The sequence below is a fragment of the Phallusia mammillata genome, chromosome 1 (genome assembly GCF_965637545.1).
Source record: "Phallusia mammillata chromosome 1, kaPhaMamm4.hap1.1, whole genome shotgun sequence".
NCBI classification, from domain to species: domain Eukaryota; kingdom Metazoa; phylum Chordata; class Ascidiacea; order Phlebobranchia; family Ascidiidae; genus Phallusia; species Phallusia mammillata.
Window position 1 is genome coordinate 14,980,604 of NC_137252.1, and position 20,163 is coordinate 15,000,766.

At 40.8% G+C, this 20,163-nt stretch overlaps 4 protein-coding genes across 14 annotated transcripts; 2 read left to right on the forward strand and 2 right to left on the reverse strand.

Moving 5' to 3' along the window:
* Positions 1 to 11,574, reverse strand: LOC145235422 (prestin-like). Its single transcript, XM_080099588.1, has 16 exons — positions 11,268 to 11,574; positions 10,903 to 11,013; positions 10,374 to 10,552; positions 9,978 to 10,142; positions 9,640 to 9,819; positions 9,452 to 9,534; positions 8,865 to 9,012; positions 8,650 to 8,739; positions 2,965 to 3,066; positions 2,573 to 2,713; positions 2,097 to 2,219; positions 1,805 to 1,978; positions 1,457 to 1,532; positions 840 to 976; positions 440 to 494; positions 1 to 312 (listed from the first exon to the last, which is right to left on the reverse strand). Exons 1-16 carry the CDS (start codon positions 11,572 to 11,574, stop codon positions 179 to 181), a joined length of 2,205 nt encoding a protein of 734 aa, XP_079955714.1. The 3' UTR covers positions 1 to 178.
* LOC145233133 (uncharacterized) lies at positions 4,100 to 6,073 on the forward strand. 4 transcript variants are annotated; one of them, XM_080097813.1, is made up of 5 exons: positions 4,100 to 4,326; positions 4,555 to 4,688; positions 4,752 to 5,213; positions 5,438 to 5,630; positions 6,008 to 6,073. In XM_080097813.1, the coding sequence occupies exons 1-5, from the start codon at positions 4,172 to 4,174 to the stop codon at positions 6,063 to 6,065; spliced, it is 1,002 nt and encodes a 333-aa protein (XP_079953939.1). In that variant the 5' UTR covers positions 4,100 to 4,171; the 3' UTR covers positions 6,066 to 6,073. The 4 variants fall into 4 exon arrangements, with proteins under 4 accessions (XP_079953939.1, XP_079953921.1, XP_079953929.1 ...); XM_080097795.1 differs by having other exon boundaries at positions 4,555 to 5,213; XM_080097803.1 differs by lacking the exon at positions 6,008 to 6,073 and adding an exon at positions 5,804 to 5,866 and having other exon boundaries at positions 4,555 to 5,213.
* On the forward strand, positions 5,855 to 8,559 carry LOC145233157 (uncharacterized). Its single transcript, XM_080097829.1, has 3 exons — positions 5,855 to 6,187; positions 6,614 to 6,754; positions 7,122 to 8,559. The coding sequence occupies exons 1-3, from the start codon at positions 6,142 to 6,144 to the stop codon at positions 7,727 to 7,729; spliced, it is 795 nt and encodes a 264-aa protein (XP_079953955.1). The 5' UTR covers positions 5,855 to 6,141; the 3' UTR covers positions 7,730 to 8,559.
* Positions 11,575 to 12,612: 1,038 nt separating the features above from the next.
* Positions 12,613 to 18,006, reverse strand: LOC145208900 (uncharacterized). 8 transcript variants are annotated; one of them, XR_013854959.1, is made up of 6 exons: positions 17,342 to 18,006; positions 16,768 to 17,215; positions 16,316 to 16,698; positions 15,073 to 15,274; positions 14,337 to 14,666; positions 13,798 to 14,041 (listed from the first exon to the last, which is right to left on the reverse strand). XR_013854959.1 is itself a non-coding variant. In XM_080079146.1 (5 exons), the coding sequence occupies exons 1-5, from the start codon at positions 17,975 to 17,977 to the stop codon at positions 13,358 to 13,360; spliced, it is 2,175 nt and encodes a 724-aa protein (XP_079935272.1). In that variant the 5' UTR covers positions 17,978 to 18,006; the 3' UTR covers positions 12,613 to 13,357. The 8 variants fall into 8 exon arrangements, 6 of the variants coding, with proteins under 6 accessions (XP_079935272.1, XP_079935275.1, XP_079935274.1 ...); XR_013854960.1 differs by having other exon boundaries at positions 13,803 to 13,863; XM_080079146.1 differs by lacking the exon at positions 14,337 to 14,666 and having other exon boundaries at positions 12,613 to 13,863.
* Positions 18,007 to 20,163: the final 2,157 nt, after the last annotated feature.

The window sequence follows — 20,163 nt, forward strand, 5'->3', positions numbered from 1 at the left end:
TAGCACCGTTTATTTACACAAAAATTGCAGCGACAGAAATAGGTCAATACAGTTACGATGAAGCAGTTAATGTTAGTAATGCACCAAACATACTTGAAAAAAGCTCAGACCGAAACCAAATGTTGTATCCAAAGACATCCAAGTTGTTTAGCCTTGGTTTGGTCCAAAAATAATTAGTCTAATCTTCTAGCTGGGAATCTAAAATTGTTTTGCGATTCCAGCAAGTAACTGCGTCGTGTGACGTCATAAATATAACATCGTCAGAAAATTTTGTGACAAAGCCCCCTTTTTGCAAGACATTCATCACTTCATCTAAAAAGAGCTAGATTAAATTAAGTTAACTGAAGCTGACTTATATCATACAATAACGAAACATTGATAATTTTAACTATTAGTTTTGCACAAACTAAAATGTGATTGATTTTTGTACTATACCTACCGCACACATTGGACAGATAAAGCTGAATATCTATATCTCCGAATTCATCAAACATCTGCGGAAAAGGGTGTATTGTAGCGGCTCGTAAACTTCAGTTAAAATACTTTTTATATTGTTTTTTTTTCATTCTATACCGCAGCTTACATTGCATAGAGTTTCTTTGGAGTTTTGGCCCAATCTAGCCTATACTTGTCATTGTCTGTGCCTAAGCACAAAACTTAATTCAGCAACAGAAAAATCATTTTTTTGCAAATGTGAACTAGGGGGTGTTGAAACAATATTTTTTTTTTTTTTGGCAAACTGACCCAAAGATTTGTTGTTTTCAATTTTATTTCAACTAAAGCTCGGAAAAAAACAGAGATGAAGTTAATACCAGTAATTAAAGGACTTCGACATGTACCTTCTTAAGTGTCTTGAGGCCCACCGAGTCGACAAAGCTCATCAGCGTACAATCAATAACAACACACTTGATGTCATGCGTGAAAACGCTCACAGAAGTCACGTGTGTGGTTTGTACTCCGTCGTCGGTGGTAATTTCTGCAACGTCAAATGACAACTTGCTTTGATGTGAATAAATCTTAAGCGCTAGTAACACCCGAGTTATGAATTATTACCGCTAACTGAAAGGTTCAAGTGTAGCATTATTTCTTCAGAAATGGAATTGAGTTTAGAAGTTACTAGGTCTAAGTCTTGAAACACTTGTGTGGTTTTGTTTACACAGGTCTAAAATAATAATACTTTTTGTAACATTATAAACAAGCAAACATATCGTTGTAAACAAATGCAAAAAATGACGGCAAGAAAGTAAAACACTTTGTTTGCCATATATCAATTTTACGCATGTAATTTAAAAATTTTGTATTAGCAATGTGCAGCAGATAAGGATTAACAGAAAATGCACCGTAAAATTTACAAGCGTTACCAGGTTCAATTTTTGAACTAAACATATCTTTAGCGGTTTATGTTTTTTAAGGTAAAGCTGCAAGCTTAATTTAGCCGGTTGATAAATCGCCGTACCTTCGTCGCAACGATTACCTTGACTTAATTTCCTCTCGGTTGCCTTGTCACTCTTTTCATCCTTAGATGTTTTGGCCTAACCATAAAACAGGCTGAACAGTTGTGTATTTAAATTGAATTATTGCCTAGTTTTTTAGTTCTTTATTAGATGCGGTTAATTTGACCGATAGGGGAACTCGAAGGGGTAAGAGATAACACCTTGCTACCATTGACGTATATTGCCTGAATGATAATTCTTTTCTATAAGTTAAACTAAGTTTTGCTTTTGTTTGGAATGTAAAACCCCTGAGTCGGTGGCAAAAGAGATTTCCTTACCAATCAACCCGAAACAATTTTACATCTACTAACCTCTACTTCGTCTTGTTTTTTCTGTTCCTTTTTTCTTCTTGCCTTTTCAACCGATGGATTTTTGCCACAAACTTCGATCAGTTTGGATCTAAGACGATCTTTGTTGACATAATGTAGTGGACCTCCGAACGATACCACTGCGCAGTCCATCAGTAACTTATTCTTGCTGCCGACCTTAAAAAAAAAACATTTACTTTCCGCAACAGTTATTAAAAAGTTTTAAACTTTTATGGCACAAAGCTATTTTCAGAACTTATTATAATTTTTGCAAAGTTTATGCTAATCAAGTCACCTTGTCCAGTTTTCGATATATTTCAGTGTCGCCGACTTGTGACAGAATTTGAGCTTGAACAAATTGAGTCCTCAAGACAACGCACAGCATGGAAAATGCCACTCCTGCGACCAATCCGTATACCTGTCGAAACAACAACACTATTTTCATAACATATCTGGCTCGTATAGAATCGTCCTGGACGACTATTCGCCGTTAGAAATGGCATTATTAGTTATTAACATAAGAAGTGTAAGTCGTCAGGATAGAAAATGACAAGGATAATAAACCAGTTTAAACACATTTCTTTAAACAAGATTGTTTTTGCCGGTATTACAATTGAAAACATTTTTTTAATTGGCTATTTAAAAATATTTCCTATAGGAAATTTCCTATTTTCCTATAGGAAAAGAGGCTGAGACGTTTCTTTTGTGATTATCACACATAATTGAAAACACTGCCTGTGGCACTCATTTTGTTTTGTGGCACTCACTTACCACGTCAAGAAAAATGGTTCCTAGGCAGGCGATGAGCCAAACTGCACCGTCCAATTTGCTCGTGTCCCAGAAGGGCTTGAAGTCACGAACTTTTCTCAACATCCCTTTAATCGCTACAGCGATAATAGCAGCAAGGCAGGCCTGAAATAAGTGGTTGTTTCAACAAAATGATTTCTGCGTTCCCGCTTCTATAAGGGAACGCAAAAAATGTCACCAATGAGTTGAACACTGATATTATACAAATATAACTTCAAAAAACAATAGCACAATCAAATATAAACTTCATACCGTACTTTATAGTTTGTACAAATTCTTAACAAAACTTCCAAACGAGTAAGTGACGCCATTTTATAACTTTTTTTCTGTTGAGTCAAAAATGTTTTACTACTCACCCTTGGGATCGACTCAAACAAGGGCCCAATCCACAGCAGTACAAGCAACATCAAGAAAGCTGCAATAAAGCCGACAATCTGGGTCTTGCCACCGCTGTCGACCTGAAAGATAAATATTTGATTGAGGTAAACCCACAAGTTCATCACAAAAATTAGTTCAAGCTTTAAACACTTGTTTTTGCGACATAACCTAAGAACCCGTATGTCCAAAGCCTGTATTGTTTTCAAAAAATGCACAAGGTGATGTTAAGTGGGTGTATGTGTTACGTTTTTATTTTGTCACCTATTTATGACGTCATAGCATATTTCTATGTCGTGTTCGCTGTAACGAATTGTCGAGGGGACGTGGCCTCACGCGGCTGAGAAGCCCGCAGTTTGGAGTTGGAGTTGGTGATGAGCGGTGGTTCTGTCGCGATTGTGTATCCGCGCTGCTTTTATCGTTTTACTCTTTTATCTTTTAAAATACAAGTTTAATTTTGGGTACTGACAGCCCGTTAGTGCAGCAGAACCGAAAAAAGGCGTAACAGAAAATTTGGCGAGCACGCCAGGACTGCTGTTGCCAGAAGAATGAATTTCTTTTCACATTCTCCGAAGTTCGAGACAGGAAGCGATATTAGAACTTTTATCGACAACTTTGAATCATTTTGTAAAAGCGTGGAGGCTAGCGAAGCGGCAAAACGGCATGCATTTTTGTTGGCATTGCCGCCTGCTCTCAAGTTTGACATTTTAGAGACTGAAAACGAAAACTTATATGATGTCGCTTATGATGAGTTGAAGAAAAGAGCCACCGCTGTTGCCTTATGTAATTTTACACAAAGTAACGCCAGACTAATATTGGCAAGGCGCACTCAAACTGTGAATGAAACTAACAAAGATTTCGTGTCAGCACTTGCGGCGCTTGGAAACCAAGTATTTCCAGAGGACAACCAACTAAGGAATGCAATGCTGTACACTTCTTTGCTAAGCGGCCTCAGGGACAAACGGCTTGCGGGTACTTTACTGCGCGAGAATTGTTCGAAGGAAGAACCAAGCTTCAGAGAAGCGTCGCGTCGAGCAATCAACGCGGACGATTTTACTGGTAAAAGCGATAAGTTGCGGGACATCGATGTTGCCCTGTTGAAGCCTGAAGTTGACCCAGTCACCGATCAGTTAAAACGCTTGGCTGAGGAAATCAAACAACTGCGATTTGAACTAATCGAGGTGCGAAATGAGAGCAAGAGATTTTCCTCTCGTCGGTGCTATAATTGTGATGGAGAGGGTCATTTTGCGAGAAACTGCAGGCAAAGAAGATTACGTACACAGGACCGGAAATGGCAAACAAGTGCCCAACAACCGACGCCGTTCCCCTATCAGGAGTCCGAGGTAAACCAGGATACAATAACGCATAGAATTAACACCAACGAGAGTGTGCTGTACAAGTATATCTGTGTTGGCATTGGTTGATACCGGGGCCACTGTCAGTGTGGTTTCAAGTGCTGTTTGTAAGAGACTTACAAACGTAAAGATAAAGTCGTGTCAAAGTAATTTACGCTTTGTTGGTGCCAATGGTAGTCAAATACGAATGGCAGGACTCATAGATGTTTGTTTCAGAGTCGCTGGTATTAGAACAACTGCCTCTGTTTATGTGTCGTCGGATATCGCCGAGGAGTGTATTTTGGGCATAGATTTTCTACAAAACCAAAATTGTGTAGTAAACTCCAAGTTGATGACGCTGTCCGGAAATGGTGGGACAGTGCCCTTGTTATCTAAACCAGGGATTTTACATAGTCACAGTGTAAAACTTTTAGAACCAATTGAATTTTTTTTTCGCCCAAAAACCGAAGTATCAGTTCCATGCTCCTTTCATTCTGACGTGACGCTTCCCGATTCGACAGTGGTGATCGAGAGAAACCTTGAAGCGTGTTTAAAGTATGATGTAGCAGTCGCCGAGTACGTGATCAACACAAGAGGTAACATTGTCCAAGTGCGTATGGTTAATTCGCAAGACGTCGATAAGCATCTTCCCGCTGGTGTACATGTGGCGGATGTTGTTTCTGTTTCTGGTTTGAATAACTGTGTTTACAAAAACGCTTATACTTTGTGTTCTGTCACAACTGAAAGCAATCAGTTTTTGGGGAATAAAGGACATCGAGATCTACTAAATGAACTTCGTGTTTCTCAGATGCCATTGCAAAAACAAGAAAAGGACGCGCTCGAACAAGTAATTGCAAAACGCCGTGCCGCATTTGCAGTTGGGTCGGATTCTCTTGGTAAGACCAAACTAACTTCCCATAATATAGATACTGGAGATTCGACTCCTATCCGTCAACATCCTAGGCGCGTTTCTGAATCCCAAAAACAGACGATTGACAAGCTTGTGAACGATATGCACGTGCAGGGAATAATATCAGAATCAAATTCTCCGTGGGCAAGTCCGATAGTCTTGGTAAAGAAAAAAGATGGGAGAACCCGATTTTTTTTTTTTTTTTTTTAGAAACAGCCGGTCTGAAACTTAAACCATCCAAGTGTAACATAATGCGGAAAGAAGTGCAGTTTCTTGGTCACGTCGTGTCAGGTGCGGGAGTGGCGTGTGATCCGGCAAAGATTAAAACAGTTCAGGAGTGGCCAAGACCGTCTTGTGTCCGGGAAGTGCGTCAGTTTCTTGGATGGGCCTCGTACTATCGAAGGTTTGTAATGAACTATTCAGTAATTGCATATCCGCTATACGCTCTTACGCAAAAAGATAAATGCCCCTTTCCATGGTCTGAAGAGTGCGAAGTGGCTTTCACGATGTTGAAAACAGCTTTGTCAGAACCCCCAGTACTACGATACCCCGATATGTCGTTACCATTTGTTTTAGATACAGATGGATCAAATACGGCAGTGGGTTGTGTTTTGACGCAGTGTGTTGATGGAGAGGAACATCCAATAGCTTATGCTAGTCGTACATTGACTAAGTGTGAACGTAATTATTCTACTACACGAAAGGAATTATTGGCTGTCGTATTTGCATTAAAACATTTCCGATGTAACCTCACATGCAATCAGTTCCTTCTACGCACAGATCACGCCTCTTTAAGGTGGCTGTGGAAGTCGAAAGAAACGTACGGACAGTGCGCTAGATGGTTTGAACTACTTGCTTCTTTCAACTTCAAACTTGTTCACCGACCTGGTAAGAAGCATGGAAACGCTGACGCAATGAGCAGAATTCCATCAACAATGCAAGATGAAGAGCCCGTACCAGGTGATTTTCCTTTTGTTGTCACCAATTACGTGTCAAACCAGGGGTCAGAATTGTTATGTGACATCGAATTAAAAGAGGAACTAGGATTGTCGAATAAAGAGGTGACCACTGTTATGCAAAATGACCAGGAACTAAATGTAATTGCTGATTGGATAAACAAAGGTGTACGACCACCATTTAAGAAAGTAAAACGTCTGTCCCGGAATATGAGGCATTACTGGTCGATATATGGGGATCTAGTTTGCCAGAATAACGCCGTATATCGCAAGGTTGATGACATGTTTTCCCGTCATAAATTGTTGCTGGTAGTACCTAAAATGTTGCGAACGCGGGTTTTACATCAAATGCACGGCGAAAAACTCGGTGGTGGGCACCTTGGTTTAAAGAGAACGACCGAGCGCATTAAACAACGGTTTTACTGGGCAGGCTGGAAGTCGGATGTAGAGGACTACTGCCTTCGCTGTCCACTTTGCAACGTTCGAAAACTATCCAACCCCAAAGCAACAGCTCCGTTGGTTCCGTCAACTGAAGATGGACCAATGCAACGGATAGAAATTGACATTCTTGGTGGGTTACCAACTTCAGTTACTGGATATAGATATGTTTTAGTGGCATGCGATGTATTTAGCAAATACATGCAAGCTTGGCCAAATGCGCTCCCAGTTGGTTTACGGTACATGGTGTACCCGAACGTATCCATTCTGACCAAGGTGGAAATTTCGAAAGTAAGGTTTTCGCAGAACTTGTAGAACTGTTGGGATGTACCAAATCGCGAACATCCCCGTATTGCCCCGCAGCAATGGCGGGGTTGAGCGAAATAACAGAACTATTATTAGTATGCTTAAAAACTATACACAACGAGACCCGCGACGTTGGGACAAGGCCCTATCTTCAATCGCAGCCACGTATAATGCAAGTGTTCATGAATCCACAGGAATGACTCCACACTTGCTGTTGTATGGTCGAGAACTCAGACTGCCCGCCGATTTACTTCTTGATGGGCCAGCAAGCTCTCCAACCACAGCCAACGTAGCAGAGCTTCAGGATCGATTACGGCTGGTGCGGGAGGTAGCAGGTGAACGTCTCCGCAACGTTCGTGAACGAATGAAAAAGCGTTACGATCGCAACTCGACAACTTCCACCTACTGTGTAGGTGATCATGTTATGCTTAGAGACACTGTATTGGGGCCAGATGAAAAGAAGAAGTTTCATATGCCAGATAAGGGACCTTATCAGGTCCTGAAGGTATTGCCCCCCGTAAATTACCTGATTGGCAGAGAAGGAGAATCTAAACAACAGATGGTAAACTTTAACCGACTTAAGAAGAGTCATGCGAACGCACCTATTCCCACTGCAGCGACTGATGAGGAAGGAGATATTGCTGAACCTACTAGAACTGACCCTGAAGACGTCCCAACTTTGTTACCTGGCGCATATTTTGTTTTACCTCACTGCAGGCGGAATAGGTCGCAACCGACCGTTAACGAACGACCACGTCGTCAGACACGACAGCCACGATTTTACCCAGCACCGAATAGATAACGCAGTCAAAGAACGAATTATTCATTTCGTGTATTGATTGAGCGCCATACATGTGTGCGGCTCTACTTGACACATACGTAATGAAACATGGTGAATGTTTTGTTGTGTGCTTCACAAAACCGTCGTGTTATCACGTAGTTTTAACGGGAACGTTGTATTTTCACTTGTTCTGTCCAATGTTATATTTGTTACAGATTACATTCTGATGTGTTTCCATCGATGTGTTTGACTTTACATTGTCACTGTAGCTAAATCATTGTCCTTATGTCGCCAAACATATAAAGTTCACACACACAAAAAAAAAAGTTGTTTGTTTTGTTGCACATTTGTTTTGTTTCTCTCACGCTAGTTTTGTTTCATGTCGTTAAGTAATTCGAATTTTATACATATTGTTCATTGTTTATCACTCTTTCTTTGTTTGTTTACTTTGCACTTAAGTTGCTTTCACTATTTTTCACTTTATGTTTACACCTGTATCAAACGTTTATGTCAGTTCATTCGGACACAAAATTTCTTGTTATCAGTGTCATTGGTTTACCTTCATGCATTATACTGTTTGTTGCTTAGCGTTGTACCAGGTGGCACAACAACATGTAGCGGGGGAAGTGTGTTACGTTTTTATTTTGTCACCTATTTATGACGTCATAGCATATTTCTATGTCGTGTTCGCTGTAACGAATTGTCGAGGGGACGTGGCCTCACGCGGCTGAGAAGCCCGCAGTTTGGAGTTGGAGTTGGTGATGAGCGGTGGTTCTGTCGCGATTGTGTATCCGCGCTGCTTTTATCGTTTTACTATTTTATCTTTTAAAATACAAGTTTAATTTTGGGTACTGACAGTTAGTGCAGCAGAACCGAAAAAATGGCGTAACATATAGATATTTAAAACGATGTGAATGGAAGAAGGCCTAAGTTATCTTCACCTGAACGCAGCTTCTTGACATTGCTGGAAAAGCGGGAATGCAGTAGAAGAATGAAACAACCAAATTGCTTGCACCGAAAGCAACAAGTTCCTACAAAATGTATTATAGTAACTATACAACCGTACAAGGCTTGATTTGTTTAAGTGATAACAAGCCTTTTAAATGTAGATTTTTAAATACAAATCTAAAGAAACGGCTGATATATGTTTACATACTTGGTTGGGCCTTATGGTATAGCCGAAATTGTAAGCGAAAACTTTAGCTATTGAGACGGAAACAGCGTAACCGACTATTGCCACTGGAATCGCTTCACCAAAAACTGTTGGTAATTTGCTGATGGCTTGCTCTGATGGAACAGGCAGACTGAAAAACAATGTGTTTCGAGAACGAATTTAGAACAATCATTTTAACATAGTGTACATCGAATTAAAAGGTTGTGTATGAGCGCTGTTAATGATTAGGTCATGTTGTGCAAACATTGAACTTATTTCGCTCCCAGTTATTTTTTGTTTTTCTTACAGCCTCTGTCCGCAACCAAGGGTGAAAGTCAACCCGGCCCAAATCCTGAACTTCTGAAAAAATCCTGAAAAATTCGGCCGAAAAGTTGACAAAATTCCCGAGTTAAGTCGGGTTATTCAAACCTTGGGCGGAACCGAACCGACTTACAATTCTTTTGGAGCCACAGGCGGTTAGGAAAAGTCAAATTTGTGCGCAAATCAAATGGCAGAGCGTTTTGTATTACACGAATTAAGCTAAGACTAAGCAGCAGAGATATTTGTTGGACATGAGAAAAGCAGCTTACCCGCTTGGTATGTTGCCCACGATTTTGACATAAAAAAGAGCGTTCAAATTCACGGCATACGAAATTCCAGTTCCAACAATCACCTGCAAGACGTATAATAAGATTGACAAAGTCGTGCGCACATTTAAAACACTAAATCTTAATTTGAAATTATTATTGTAAAATTTATCACATTTATTTGTTCTCACCACAATGCTTTCACCAGGAATAGGAATTCCAAGGGGCAATTTGCTTTTATACCGTTCGTTGAACTCCTTTACTAGCAGCAGAAACACGATGCAAATCACAGATATAACAACAGTGGCAGCTGTACGAGTACGACCGACTTCATCAAGCGTTGTCAAAGCAACTATTAGGTCTCTAAAAACCTGACGAATCGGTATGTTACCATTTGACTGACTCAAAAGTGCAAGCAAACGAAAACAGACAAAAAAATACCAGTTGCATATGGTCTCAAACAATATTTGTTAGTTAATTTTTAAATAGGAAATTGCGAATTTTGCAACGTGTGTGGCATGCTTCGTACCCAAATGACCTTTCCTGGACCGGAGTAGCTTCCCACTTTGACCCCGAATAACCCTTTGAGTTGGGAAATGAGAACGTGCAAACCTGCACCACAAGTAAATCCACTGATCATCGGGTCGGATAAATAGGTCACCACTGATCCGAGATTTACCAGACTAAGAGCAAGCTGAAAAATATAGATATTTTTGTTGCGTTCTTTACATTTGAATGACCTATAAGTAAAGTTTCGAAAACCTTTGTGCTTGAAAGTAATTGTTTAATTTTACGACTTTCTAAAACATAAAGCAAGATGTAGAATATTCAATGTTTTTAGCTTTTTTTCAAGTCTATCGTGGCAAAAAACTCGTTTAGAAACTCGCACCAAAGACATGAAGTGTTAACTTGTGCCAACACTTACCAGAAAAGCACCGGTAGCGAAGGTCATGCTAGCTCCGTACATAATTCTCTCATCATCGATAGCTTGTTTGGCCTCCGCTTCGCTTGGGTATCCAAGAATGGTCCCGTTGACCAACTCAGGATCAGGAATAGCCGACATTACAGCTGATCCCACCATTAGACTAGTAATGGCGGTTGATCCTATAAGTGCAAAGTACACTTGTCTGCACCAGAGTTGCATGTAAGCGGGTCAGAAATTGCAAGGGGAACAAGTAGTTTGGCCCAAGCCCGTCATGTTAAAAAAAGTAATCCCAAACGTCAAGTTAACTAATGTAAAATTACGATAAAAATGGGCCGAGAGCAAAGTCATGTACGCATCAAGCCCGAACTAGGCGACGTTGACCATGTACCGTTTTCAGTTTACAAATACAACTGTGCAAATACAACTCCGAGAATATATTTAATGAATGGTCGCTTTTTGTCATTTTCAACATTGTCCTTTTTGCAATGTTTTGTGTGAAGATATCTTATAACGAGTTATTGAAACATACCCATTGAAATATGCCTGGACGTGCCGAGTATGGTGTAAAGAATGACCGGAAAGAAAGCGTTGTAAAGACCATAAATTGGATGTTGGCCAGCAAGCAGTGCATACGCCATACCTGCAAACATAATTGAATACGTTTAAAAACGAACCAGGTGCAGTTTTTAATGTTGATAGGTACAGACATCGTGAAAACCAATAAAACAACCAATTGGAGGTTATAATATACAGATAGTGTAGCAATAATTGTGTCTTTTCGGCAAGTTTGTGTGATCAGGCATGGATGGGATGGGCTGAAAATCGGTAGGGTTGGAAGCATCACCAGCATTTCTAGTGGAGTAATGATTCCAATTTGGAGCAGCAATATCTTACCTTGTGGTATTTGCATCATTCCTACTGTAATCCCGCTTACAACATCCGAAAAAATCCATTCTTTAAGACGGTACTTGGGCAGCCAGGATAGAATCGGAACCACGCTAAATAGGAATGACGTCAGCGATCGACACGGTTCACTGGCTTTGCGTCTGACGTAGTTGCCAATATCGGCGACGATTTTCTTCGGTTTAATTTTGGGATCTTCTGCCTTGGGTAGGTTGTAATGCTCGTCAAAGTTTTTTTGTGTAAAGCACTGGCGACGTATTGCGATGACGTTGTCACCGGAAGTTGTTGTTTCCGCCATGTTGTAAAGAAAACTTGTTTACAAACACAACGCCTTAGAAAACAGATTTTTGTTTTTAGGGTATATGCAAGTTTTGCAACCAAAGACATTGTGCACAACGAACTGCATTGTATTTCAATGCTGGCTTAAATGTCTGGTGTAACTCAATAAGCAGGGAACGTGCTAGGCATTGGGAACCAAAACGCAAAGGGTTATAACCGTATTTAGTCTTAATTTGAATTTTAAGATGTTTAATTAGATATAGAGCAACAACTCAGTTAAAGACATAGTATTGTGGCTGGACAAACAAAACGATTTCTGTTTTCTTCTTTATTAAAATAAACATTTTTATCGCACTGCTTCATTTTTGGAGTGATTGTTGGTTAGTGACTATTTTCTTTTGTACACTACGCTTAATCGCCCCCCTCTTAAAAAATATCAAAACAATTTGGTTGAAATAAATAAACAATCATTCTAATCGCTGGTTGGAAACTATTGCACCTAACTTTGAACTTCGGTAAAGTGATCTTGAACGTGCGAAAGCATTGCTACTGTCTGCTGCTTTTAAAAACCGATTTCTGTTTACTATTTTTTTCAATCTGCGCGAGTGCTCAAATTCAGGAGTCCGAAACCTAACCGTGAACTTAGGCTGCGTTCACACTGGGGCACTCGGGCAAACCTGGTACGAAAAGAGGTGGTTTCAGGTTCGAAAACCGTGACTGAACGAAGCAAGGCGTGAAACCGAATGCAACGGTTTGTACGTTGGTTTGTAATAAGTGCTGTCTATTTCGTTACTGAAGTGCACGTTTGCGTGCCTAAAATAAGTGAACGAGGAATACTATGGTCTAAAGCAGGGCTACTTAAACTTTCTTGCTCTGCGACCCCATTTTCAAACAGAAATTTCTACGCGGCCCCTTGATGGGCACAGCCCAGGGGTGCACAACCTCTTCGCTATGACGGACGCATATTTATTTTACCTGCTTGCTTGTGTTTCAAAATTACTGATGTAAAGAAATACTTATATTATATATATATATGTAACGCGCCTTTTTAGTTCGGTATAGACCTGCAGTTAAACAGTTGTTGCAAAGTTTATTTACAGTATAAAATCGGACATATAAAAGTCGACAGGTAAAACACCTCTGCCCGTCATCACCACCAACCACGACTCACACGTGCATTCCCTGCCACGTCGAGTATCGCCACGTACAGAAAGAACACTGGGGGCGCCACAGATCATATGTGACGTAATATTTATGTAACACACTCCCCCCTCCACAAACAATATAATGTCCACATTCGATAGTACAAACACGTACAGAGGCGAAGTTCGGAAATACAACTACATTAGGCCACTGTTTTACATTTGTAAACACAATCTTATAAAAAGAGATTGAACTTAACACACATGAAATAATAAATTGACATGGAATAAACGATGAATTGACACAGAATAAATAAACAAACAAGGTGGTAAGTGCATGTATAGAACAATTATAACTTAATGAAAACAACTACAATGTGAAAACAATTACAAAAACATATGACGTAGTGAACAAAGAAGAAAGCATTGATGTGGAAAAATTGAAACACCATGTCGTAACACAAAAAAAGGACAAAGCACAAGAAAACCGTCAAACAAAAACAAGACATAAATTTAATTTATGCAAACAAGACATTAATTTAGTTTGCTTTTGACTACAAACAAGGTACATTTACTGCTAACAAGGTGCACAACTTTTGACTACAAACAAGGTGCATTTAGTGAAATATTTCAACAACACATACAAGTAAACACATACAATTATTGAACCTCAACGGCGGGGTAAAATGTAGGCCGACGAACATTACGCCGTGGTCTTGTATGCACGCGCTCTGCACACTGTGGCGTATTTTTACGTGGTGCAAAGTACGCTCCTAGGGGCGTAAAATTATGCACATTCTTGTGTTTTTCGACCATCTGTTCGCCATCGTCCACATCCTCGTGATCGTAACTGTTGTGTGGACTAAAATCGCCCCTACTCGGTTTTAGCCTATTGAAATGCACAACCTGTTCTTTTCCTCGGTGATCTCTTATCGTGTAGTTCACTGGTGAATTGACACGTACAACGGTATAGGGGCCCTTGTACGGCATGTGGAATTTAGTCTTCTCATCTGTTCTGAGGACTTGATCGCGGAGCAGAACCACATCGCCGATACCATAGGTCACATTTTGAGCTCTTTTGTCATACCGTTCTTTCATCTGTCTTCTTCGATGATCGAGTCGCCGTTTCACAACATCGTGGACAAGACGCATTCTCTCCTGGAGATCTGTAACATTACGAGTTGTGGGTTAAACTAAAGGGTTACCCTGTAATAAGTCAGCAGGTAGGCGTAACTCCCTTCCGGTCAACAGGTGATGGGGAGAAATGCCAGTTTCTTCATGTCTGCTGGCATTGTAGGTTGCACATATGGACGACAAGGATTCATTCCAACTTTTCGGATCTTTCTGTACATAATTATTTATCATGCCTATAATTGTTCGATTATTGCGTTCAACCCCTCCGTTACTAGAAGGCATATAAGGAGTTGTTCGAGTCTTTTTGCACCCGAGTATGTTAACTAATTCCTTGAAAAGAAGGCTTTCAAAATTTCCGCCCTGATCTGAATGAATTTGGTTAGGGACACCATGGACAGTAAACCACCTGTGGTAGAGGATATGGGCGGTTTCCTCTGCCGTCATGGTCAACATGGGCCACGCTTGCATATACTTGGTATAAATATCGCACGCTACAAGGATGTACCTGTATCCTTTGTGTGTGGTTGGCAATCCTCCAAGAATGTCGATTTCAATTCTTTGCATTGGCTCGTTCTCAGTGGACGGTACTAACGGGGCTCGGGGTTTTCGTGCTGGAAGCTTTCGAATGTCACACGTTGGACATGATAAACAGTAAGTTTCAACAAACTTGTTCATTCTCGACCAATAAAATCGAGTTGAAACCCTTCCTAAGGTACGTTGCATTCCCATGTGGCCACCACCATGTTGGTGATCGTGCAGAAGGGACAGTACCTCATTACGCAAACTCACAGGCACCAACAGTTGCGTATATTTGCCGAGCGGCTCCTTTTCACATCTGCGATATAAACAGTGATTTTGTAATACAATTTGACCAAATATTCCCCAATAATGCCGAATTTCGCTGCTTAACCGCTTTACACGTTTAAAAGGTGGTCTGTGCCCCTGTTCACACCACTCAACAAGTTTCCCTAGAGTTTGGTCACCTTTTTGCTGAGAAACAATAAATTCTCGACTCCAACCTAAATTCTCCCCGAGGTCAAGAGTGGCTACAGGCTGTTGGCACAAGGCAGCTTCGTCATCGTTAGCAGTTTTAAAGGGAAATACCTCGTCCATTTCTCTGTCATTATCAGTTTCATATTCTCGACGACTTAATGCGTCAGCGTTTGCATGCTTTGACCCAGGCCGATGAAACAATTCAAAATTAAATGATGATAAAATCTCGAACCAACGCGAACACTGACCATAAGTCTCCTTTGACTGCCAAAGCCACCGAAGTGAAGCATGATCCGTACGCAATAAGAAAGGCTTGTCGAGGTAGCATTGAAACTGCTTTACAGCATACACCACAGCTAGAAGTTCTTTTCTTGTCGTGGAATAGTTTTTCTCGCACTTTGTGAGAGACCTTCCACCAAATGCAACCGGATGCTCGCTTCCGTTTACAATCTGCGATAAAACACAACCAACAGCTAAATTTGAGGCATCGGTATCAAGTATGAACTTTTTGTTATAATCCGGATAGCACAAAATAGGGTCGGAAACCAACTTGGACTTGAGATTACAAAAAGCAGCCTGACATACTTCAGACCAAACAAACTTCCGGTTATTTTGCTTGGTTAACTCGTATAGTGGAGATGCCAGTTTAGCAAAGTCCTTCACGAACTTTCGGTACTATGATGCTAGGCCTAAGAATTGTCGGACTTCTCTAACCGTCCGAGGCTGGGGCCATTCCTTCACTGCCTTAACGTGATTAGGGTCACATTTTACACCATCTTTGGAAACCACATGTCCCAAGAATTTTACTTCCTGTTTAAAGATTTGGCATTTAATAGGTTTGAGAGTCAGTCCACTTGTAACTAGACGCCCTAAAACATTGTCAAGGCGGGATAAGTGCCCATCGAACGTTTTAGCATAAATTATGATATCGTCCAGATAAGCCAATGCCCCATTCCATTCGATACCGTTTAAGACGATGCGCATAAGGTGCTGAAACGTTGCAGGTGCATTAGACAAACCAAATGGCATAACGTTGAACTGGAATAAGCCACGATGACATGTAAAAGCAGTCTTTTCTTTATCTTGATCGTCGACAGCAATTTGCCAGTATCCGGAGTTCAAATCTAAAGTGGAAAAATATTGACAACCCGACAATTGGTCTATGCTGTCATCCACACGCGGTAAAGGGTAGCTACATTTTCTAGTGCAGTTGTTAACAGCACGATAATCAATACAAAATCGTGTGCTTCCGTCTTTCTTTTTTACCAAAACGATTGGACTTGACCAAGGAGAGTCGGAGTGACTGATTACACCACGCTCTTGCATTTCGTCAATTAAATCATTTACTTTACGTTTATGAGTTTCTGAAATGCGCCTTGGCTGCTGCCTAATGGGTGCTGCTGTTCCAGTGTCAATCTTATGACTAACGCGATTCGTTCGGCCAATATGATTTGCGGACAAAGAAAACGCAGAAAATCGTTTCGATATTACCTCAGATAATCTCTTTAGCTCAGTCGCATTAAGTCCAAGGTTATCCACTTGTAATTCCTGTAACAGCTTTAAGACATCGTTGTCACGGACATTCATCATCTGTTTTTCGGTTTTGGACGAGCTACAAATAGTAAAGCCATTACAATAAGTCAAATCTCCCTCTCCGAAAATGGGAAAAAGCTTAGTCACATTTACACCACGCGGCAACAATTTCTCAGAATTGGTAAAGTTAGCAATCCTTACTCGCACGTGACCACCTTCGACCGAGGTAACCATGCTGGAGGGGCAAACCTCGTATTTGTTCACAACGTCTTGATTGCCTTCGGCGTACACGTCACAGCGAGCAAGCTCCGCTTTCCACTGAACAGAACCTGTAATTTCAACTTCAACTTCAGTGAATGGAGGTATTTTTAACGGTTCTGTTATTTTAACACCGCACACATGAGACAAACCTGGTCTCGGTAATAATGGAAGCGTACCAGCGCCCGCAGTCAGGGTCATGTGTTCGTAATTTACTATACAGCGATGTTCTTGCAAGTAATCCAGACCAAGTATACAGGAGTCCGCCAACTGTGGAGATACCAGCACCCGAAACGCTGCTTCAACCCCCGCTACTTTCACCCGAAGAGTTGTGATCCCATCCAGGTCGATCGGTTTACCATTGGCCCCCACAATTGTGTACATGCTTGGGCCAGATAACATTGTGCAACCAGACAAGCGATTAAACAAGGAACGCGAAATTACAGTCACTGCAGCGCCAGTGTCAATTAGGGCATACACTGGGTGTGAATTTAGGCTAATCACAGAATAGCGACGTAGTTCTTGTGATAACGTGTCAATTCGGTATACGTCTCGTGAGAACCTAGGTTGATTAGAAATTGGCTCGTCGGTACTCTGTCTCTGGAAATAAGAGGCTTGACCGGTATAGTGTCTTTCTCGGCAATTTGCCCGAATATGACCTGGCTTTCCACATTGAAAGCATACAGGTTTGCTATTTGTACGGTTCTTACTGACAATAAAACCAACCTGTTGCTTGAGGTCTTGAAGCTCAAGGCGCAATTCTCCAATCAGCTTCAGCAACACAGTTTGGCTTGATGAAGACTGTTCATTGGACACAGCCGCACATACACCTGTATTCTTGGGACCTTCTGGAAAAGAATCAGATTGATCTAAAACAATTTTACAGGCTGCTGAAAAAGATGGTTTCTCTTTACAGAGGTTTTCTTTCATAATTTTGTCAGCTAAACGACGATTTTTTAAACCTCGGGTTAGTGCCAAGTAACAAAATTCTTCTCTCAAATCGTCATTATCCGGACATGCTGCTTGACCCAGCCTAAAAAGTTCCATAACAAATCTTCTGTCGGATTCATCGAACGTCTGCGTTCTTACCAGCAAGTCTTGCTTCGCCTTGTTTCTGAAAGCAGTGCCGCCGGTCACTTTAGTTGCAAGCGCCTTCAAGTCCGTATAATCAGCACTGTACAGGTCACTGCCGTTGGCTTGCTTTATATCAAAGATTACCTCTTCTGGCAAGCTTGCCAAAAGTGCGTGGCGCTTTGCCGCGTCGTTTGCATCCACGCTTTGGCAGAAACTTTCAAAGCTTGCTAGAAAGTGTAAAAAGTTGCCACCTTTATCAAAACGCGGTGGGGGATAATAAAAGTTCATCCTGACGGATTAAAATGTCTAAAAAAGGTGTAAAAATTCCTCTCCCTGCAACAACTGATACAGGTCCTGGCGTGCTCGCCAATTTTGTAACGCGCCTTTTTAGTTCGGTATAGACCTGCAGTTAAACAGTTGTTGCAAAGTTTATTTACAGTATAAAATCGGACATATAAAAGTCGACGGGTAAAACACCTCTGCCCGTCATCACCACCAACCACGACTCACACGTGCATTCCCTGCCACGTCGAGTATCGCCACGTACAGAAAGAACACTGGGGGCGCCACAGTGCATATGTGACGTAATATTTATGTAACATATATACCATCTAATAGCGCCTAAAAGCCTAAATTAATTTTCAACTTGAAAAACAGATTGTCAGTGTTAGCTTTTATGACGTCATAATCTATATTGTGACGCTTGTGGTTTCTGCTTTTTCGCATTGTTTGCACACAATAGACATTAAAAGTCTGGCGCATATGGCTTCTAGGCTGGTAATACTTCTTTAAGCTCCACAAAATGTGCTTTGAGCAGTTTGAAAATCAAAATGTTGGGCAAAAGAGTTTTTACTTACGTCACGGCCGCCAGTACATACATTTTAATAAACATGTTCACGGCCGCACAAACTCGTCTCTGTCGCCGCTCTTGTGCACCCCAGGTATAGCCTATACACGAGAATGATGTTTAAACAATAAATTTACGCATGCAAACCATTTCATGTGACAATGACAAATAACGCACAATGTTTCGCGACCCCAAAATTATATTCCGCGACCCCAATTGGGGTCGCGACCCACAGTTTGAGAAGCCCTGGTCTAAAGAAGAAGTCACAAAATTAATTGTTTGGAGTGCGGAGGAGGTTCAGATCATGATTTCAACGGCAAAGGGCCATAAGGAGGTGTTTCAAAAAATTGCATTGGGTCTACATGTGTGTAACTCAATGAGTTAAAAAGGAAGTCTTGATTGAGCTGCACACGTCTTCGTTTTTGTTTAGTAAGAATCCAAAATAAATTTACACTTGAAAACCTTCCACTTAAATCCATGTTTATTCCTTTTTATGAAAATGAAATGCATTTAAATAAAGTCTACGAACTTTTTCAAGCATGAACTGCACAGTTCATTTAAACTCTAATCTGCCATTGCCGAAAATCAAATAAAACTGGCAATAGTAGTAAGTTTTTTCAACAACATCAGGTTTGAAACCACACTTTTGTCTCATCGCGAACCCTCTCTTCAGACGTCAAAACCTGTCGTCCACACCAGCAAAAAACGCGATGCCTAGTCGCGAAAACCGTCTAGTGTGAACGACGTTTTTTGCTCAGTGTGAACGCGCGGGGCATGAACACCAGGTCCGAAACCACGGGAGGTGCCTCTGTGTGAACGCAGCCTTAAAGTGCTTTTTTTGGTAAATAACATGCAGAAAAGGTTAACCAAAAATAACAACAGCTTAATGCTGGCGCGACATGGCAATTTTCGTGTCAAATCGGTAAGTTATGTATTTAAGTCGGTTAAGTTATGCAATACAGTGGCAAGTTCTTCTGATACTCCGGTGTACTGTCTGCAATGCGCCCGATTTGTGCACAGCTTTAATAACAACAGTAGCAATAAATCCAGACATTCCGTCCTCCCAATAATTACCGCAAATGTGCTTATTACAACCTGGTTCAAAAATTGTTGATTCGATCCCCGACTCGACTTAAATATTATTCCGGATACCTTTTGTATCACCGAAAACGACAGCTAAATTAAGTTAAGCTGCAAAGTATTTGTAGACAAATTTTTAGATGAAAAAAGTAAATCAGTTGTAAAAAAATGCTCTTGCTGCACCTCAATAAAGTGATAAATAGCAACACAAATCAGAAAATTCATGGATGGATACGTTTTTACGACTTGTATAATATTTTAGGTGCGTTGGCAGTTCATCAGCCTTTGACAGTTGCACTTCTAACCCGTTTTTTCGCCCCTTTGATCCTTATCGGATAAATCTCCGGGTATTTTACGAGTTTAAAGTAGCTTGTTCCAAATCACCGTACAAAGCATTGAGCTTGTTTACAGTGCCATGAAGTACCAGTCACCCATATCGAAATTTCCTCTTGAAATTTCATTTTGTTCGCACATATTGAAGCAACATTATATCCACTAATCAATTTATGCAGTCAAGATAATTTGCAAAAAAAGAACACGTTTCAAC

Excerpts from the sequence above, each read along its gene's own strand:
- LOC145208900 (XM_080079144.1), bottom strand. The coding sequence starts at position 17,977 with ATGAACTTTTATTATCCCCCACCGCGTTTTGATAAAGGTGGCAACTTT. Across the intron at positions 17,216-17,341 it reads TTCAAGACCTCAAGCAACAG|AGACAGAGTACCGACGAGCC; the intron begins GTTGGTTTTATT and ends TCTTATTTCCAG. Across the intron at positions 16,699-16,767 it reads TCCATTATTACCGAGACCAG|TTGAAATTACAGGTTCTGTT; the intron begins GTTTGTCTCATG and ends CTGAAGTTGAAG.
- LOC145233157 (XM_080097829.1), top strand. The coding sequence starts at position 6,142 with ATGAGCAGAATTCCATCAACAATGCAAGATGAAGAGCCCGTACCAG. Across the intron at positions 6,188-6,613 it reads AGATGAAGAGCCCGTACCAG|GCTGGAAGTCGGATGTAGAG; the intron begins GTGATTTTCCTT and ends TTTACTGGGCAG. Across the intron at positions 6,755-7,121 it reads GATAGAAATTGACATTCTTG|GAATGACTCCACACTTGCTG; the intron begins GTGGGTTACCAA and ends ATGAATCCACAG.
- LOC145235422 (XM_080099588.1), bottom strand. The coding sequence starts at position 11,574 with ATGGCGGAAACAACAACTTCCGGTGACAACGTCATCGCAATACGTCGC. Across the intron at positions 3,067-8,649 it reads TGTCAAGAAGCTGCGTTCAG|GTCGACAGCGGTGGCAAGAC; the intron begins GTGAAGATAACT and ends TTTATCTTTCAG. Across the intron at positions 495-839 it reads GCCTCAAGACACTTAAGAAG|ATGTTTGATGAATTCGGAGA; the intron begins GTACATGTCGAA and ends CCTTTTCCGCAG.
- LOC145233133 (XM_080097795.1), top strand. The coding sequence starts at position 4,172 with ATGAGAGCAAGAGATTTTCCTCTCGTCGGTGCTATAATTGTGATGGAG. Across the intron at positions 5,214-5,437 it reads AGTTGGGTCGGATTCTCTTG|AAACAGCCGGTCTGAAACTT; the intron begins GTAAGACCAAAC and ends TTTTTTTTTTAG. Across the intron at positions 5,631-6,007 it reads TGGGCCTCGTACTATCGAAG|ATCACGCCTCTTTAAGGTGG; the intron begins GTTTGTAATGAA and ends TTCTACGCACAG.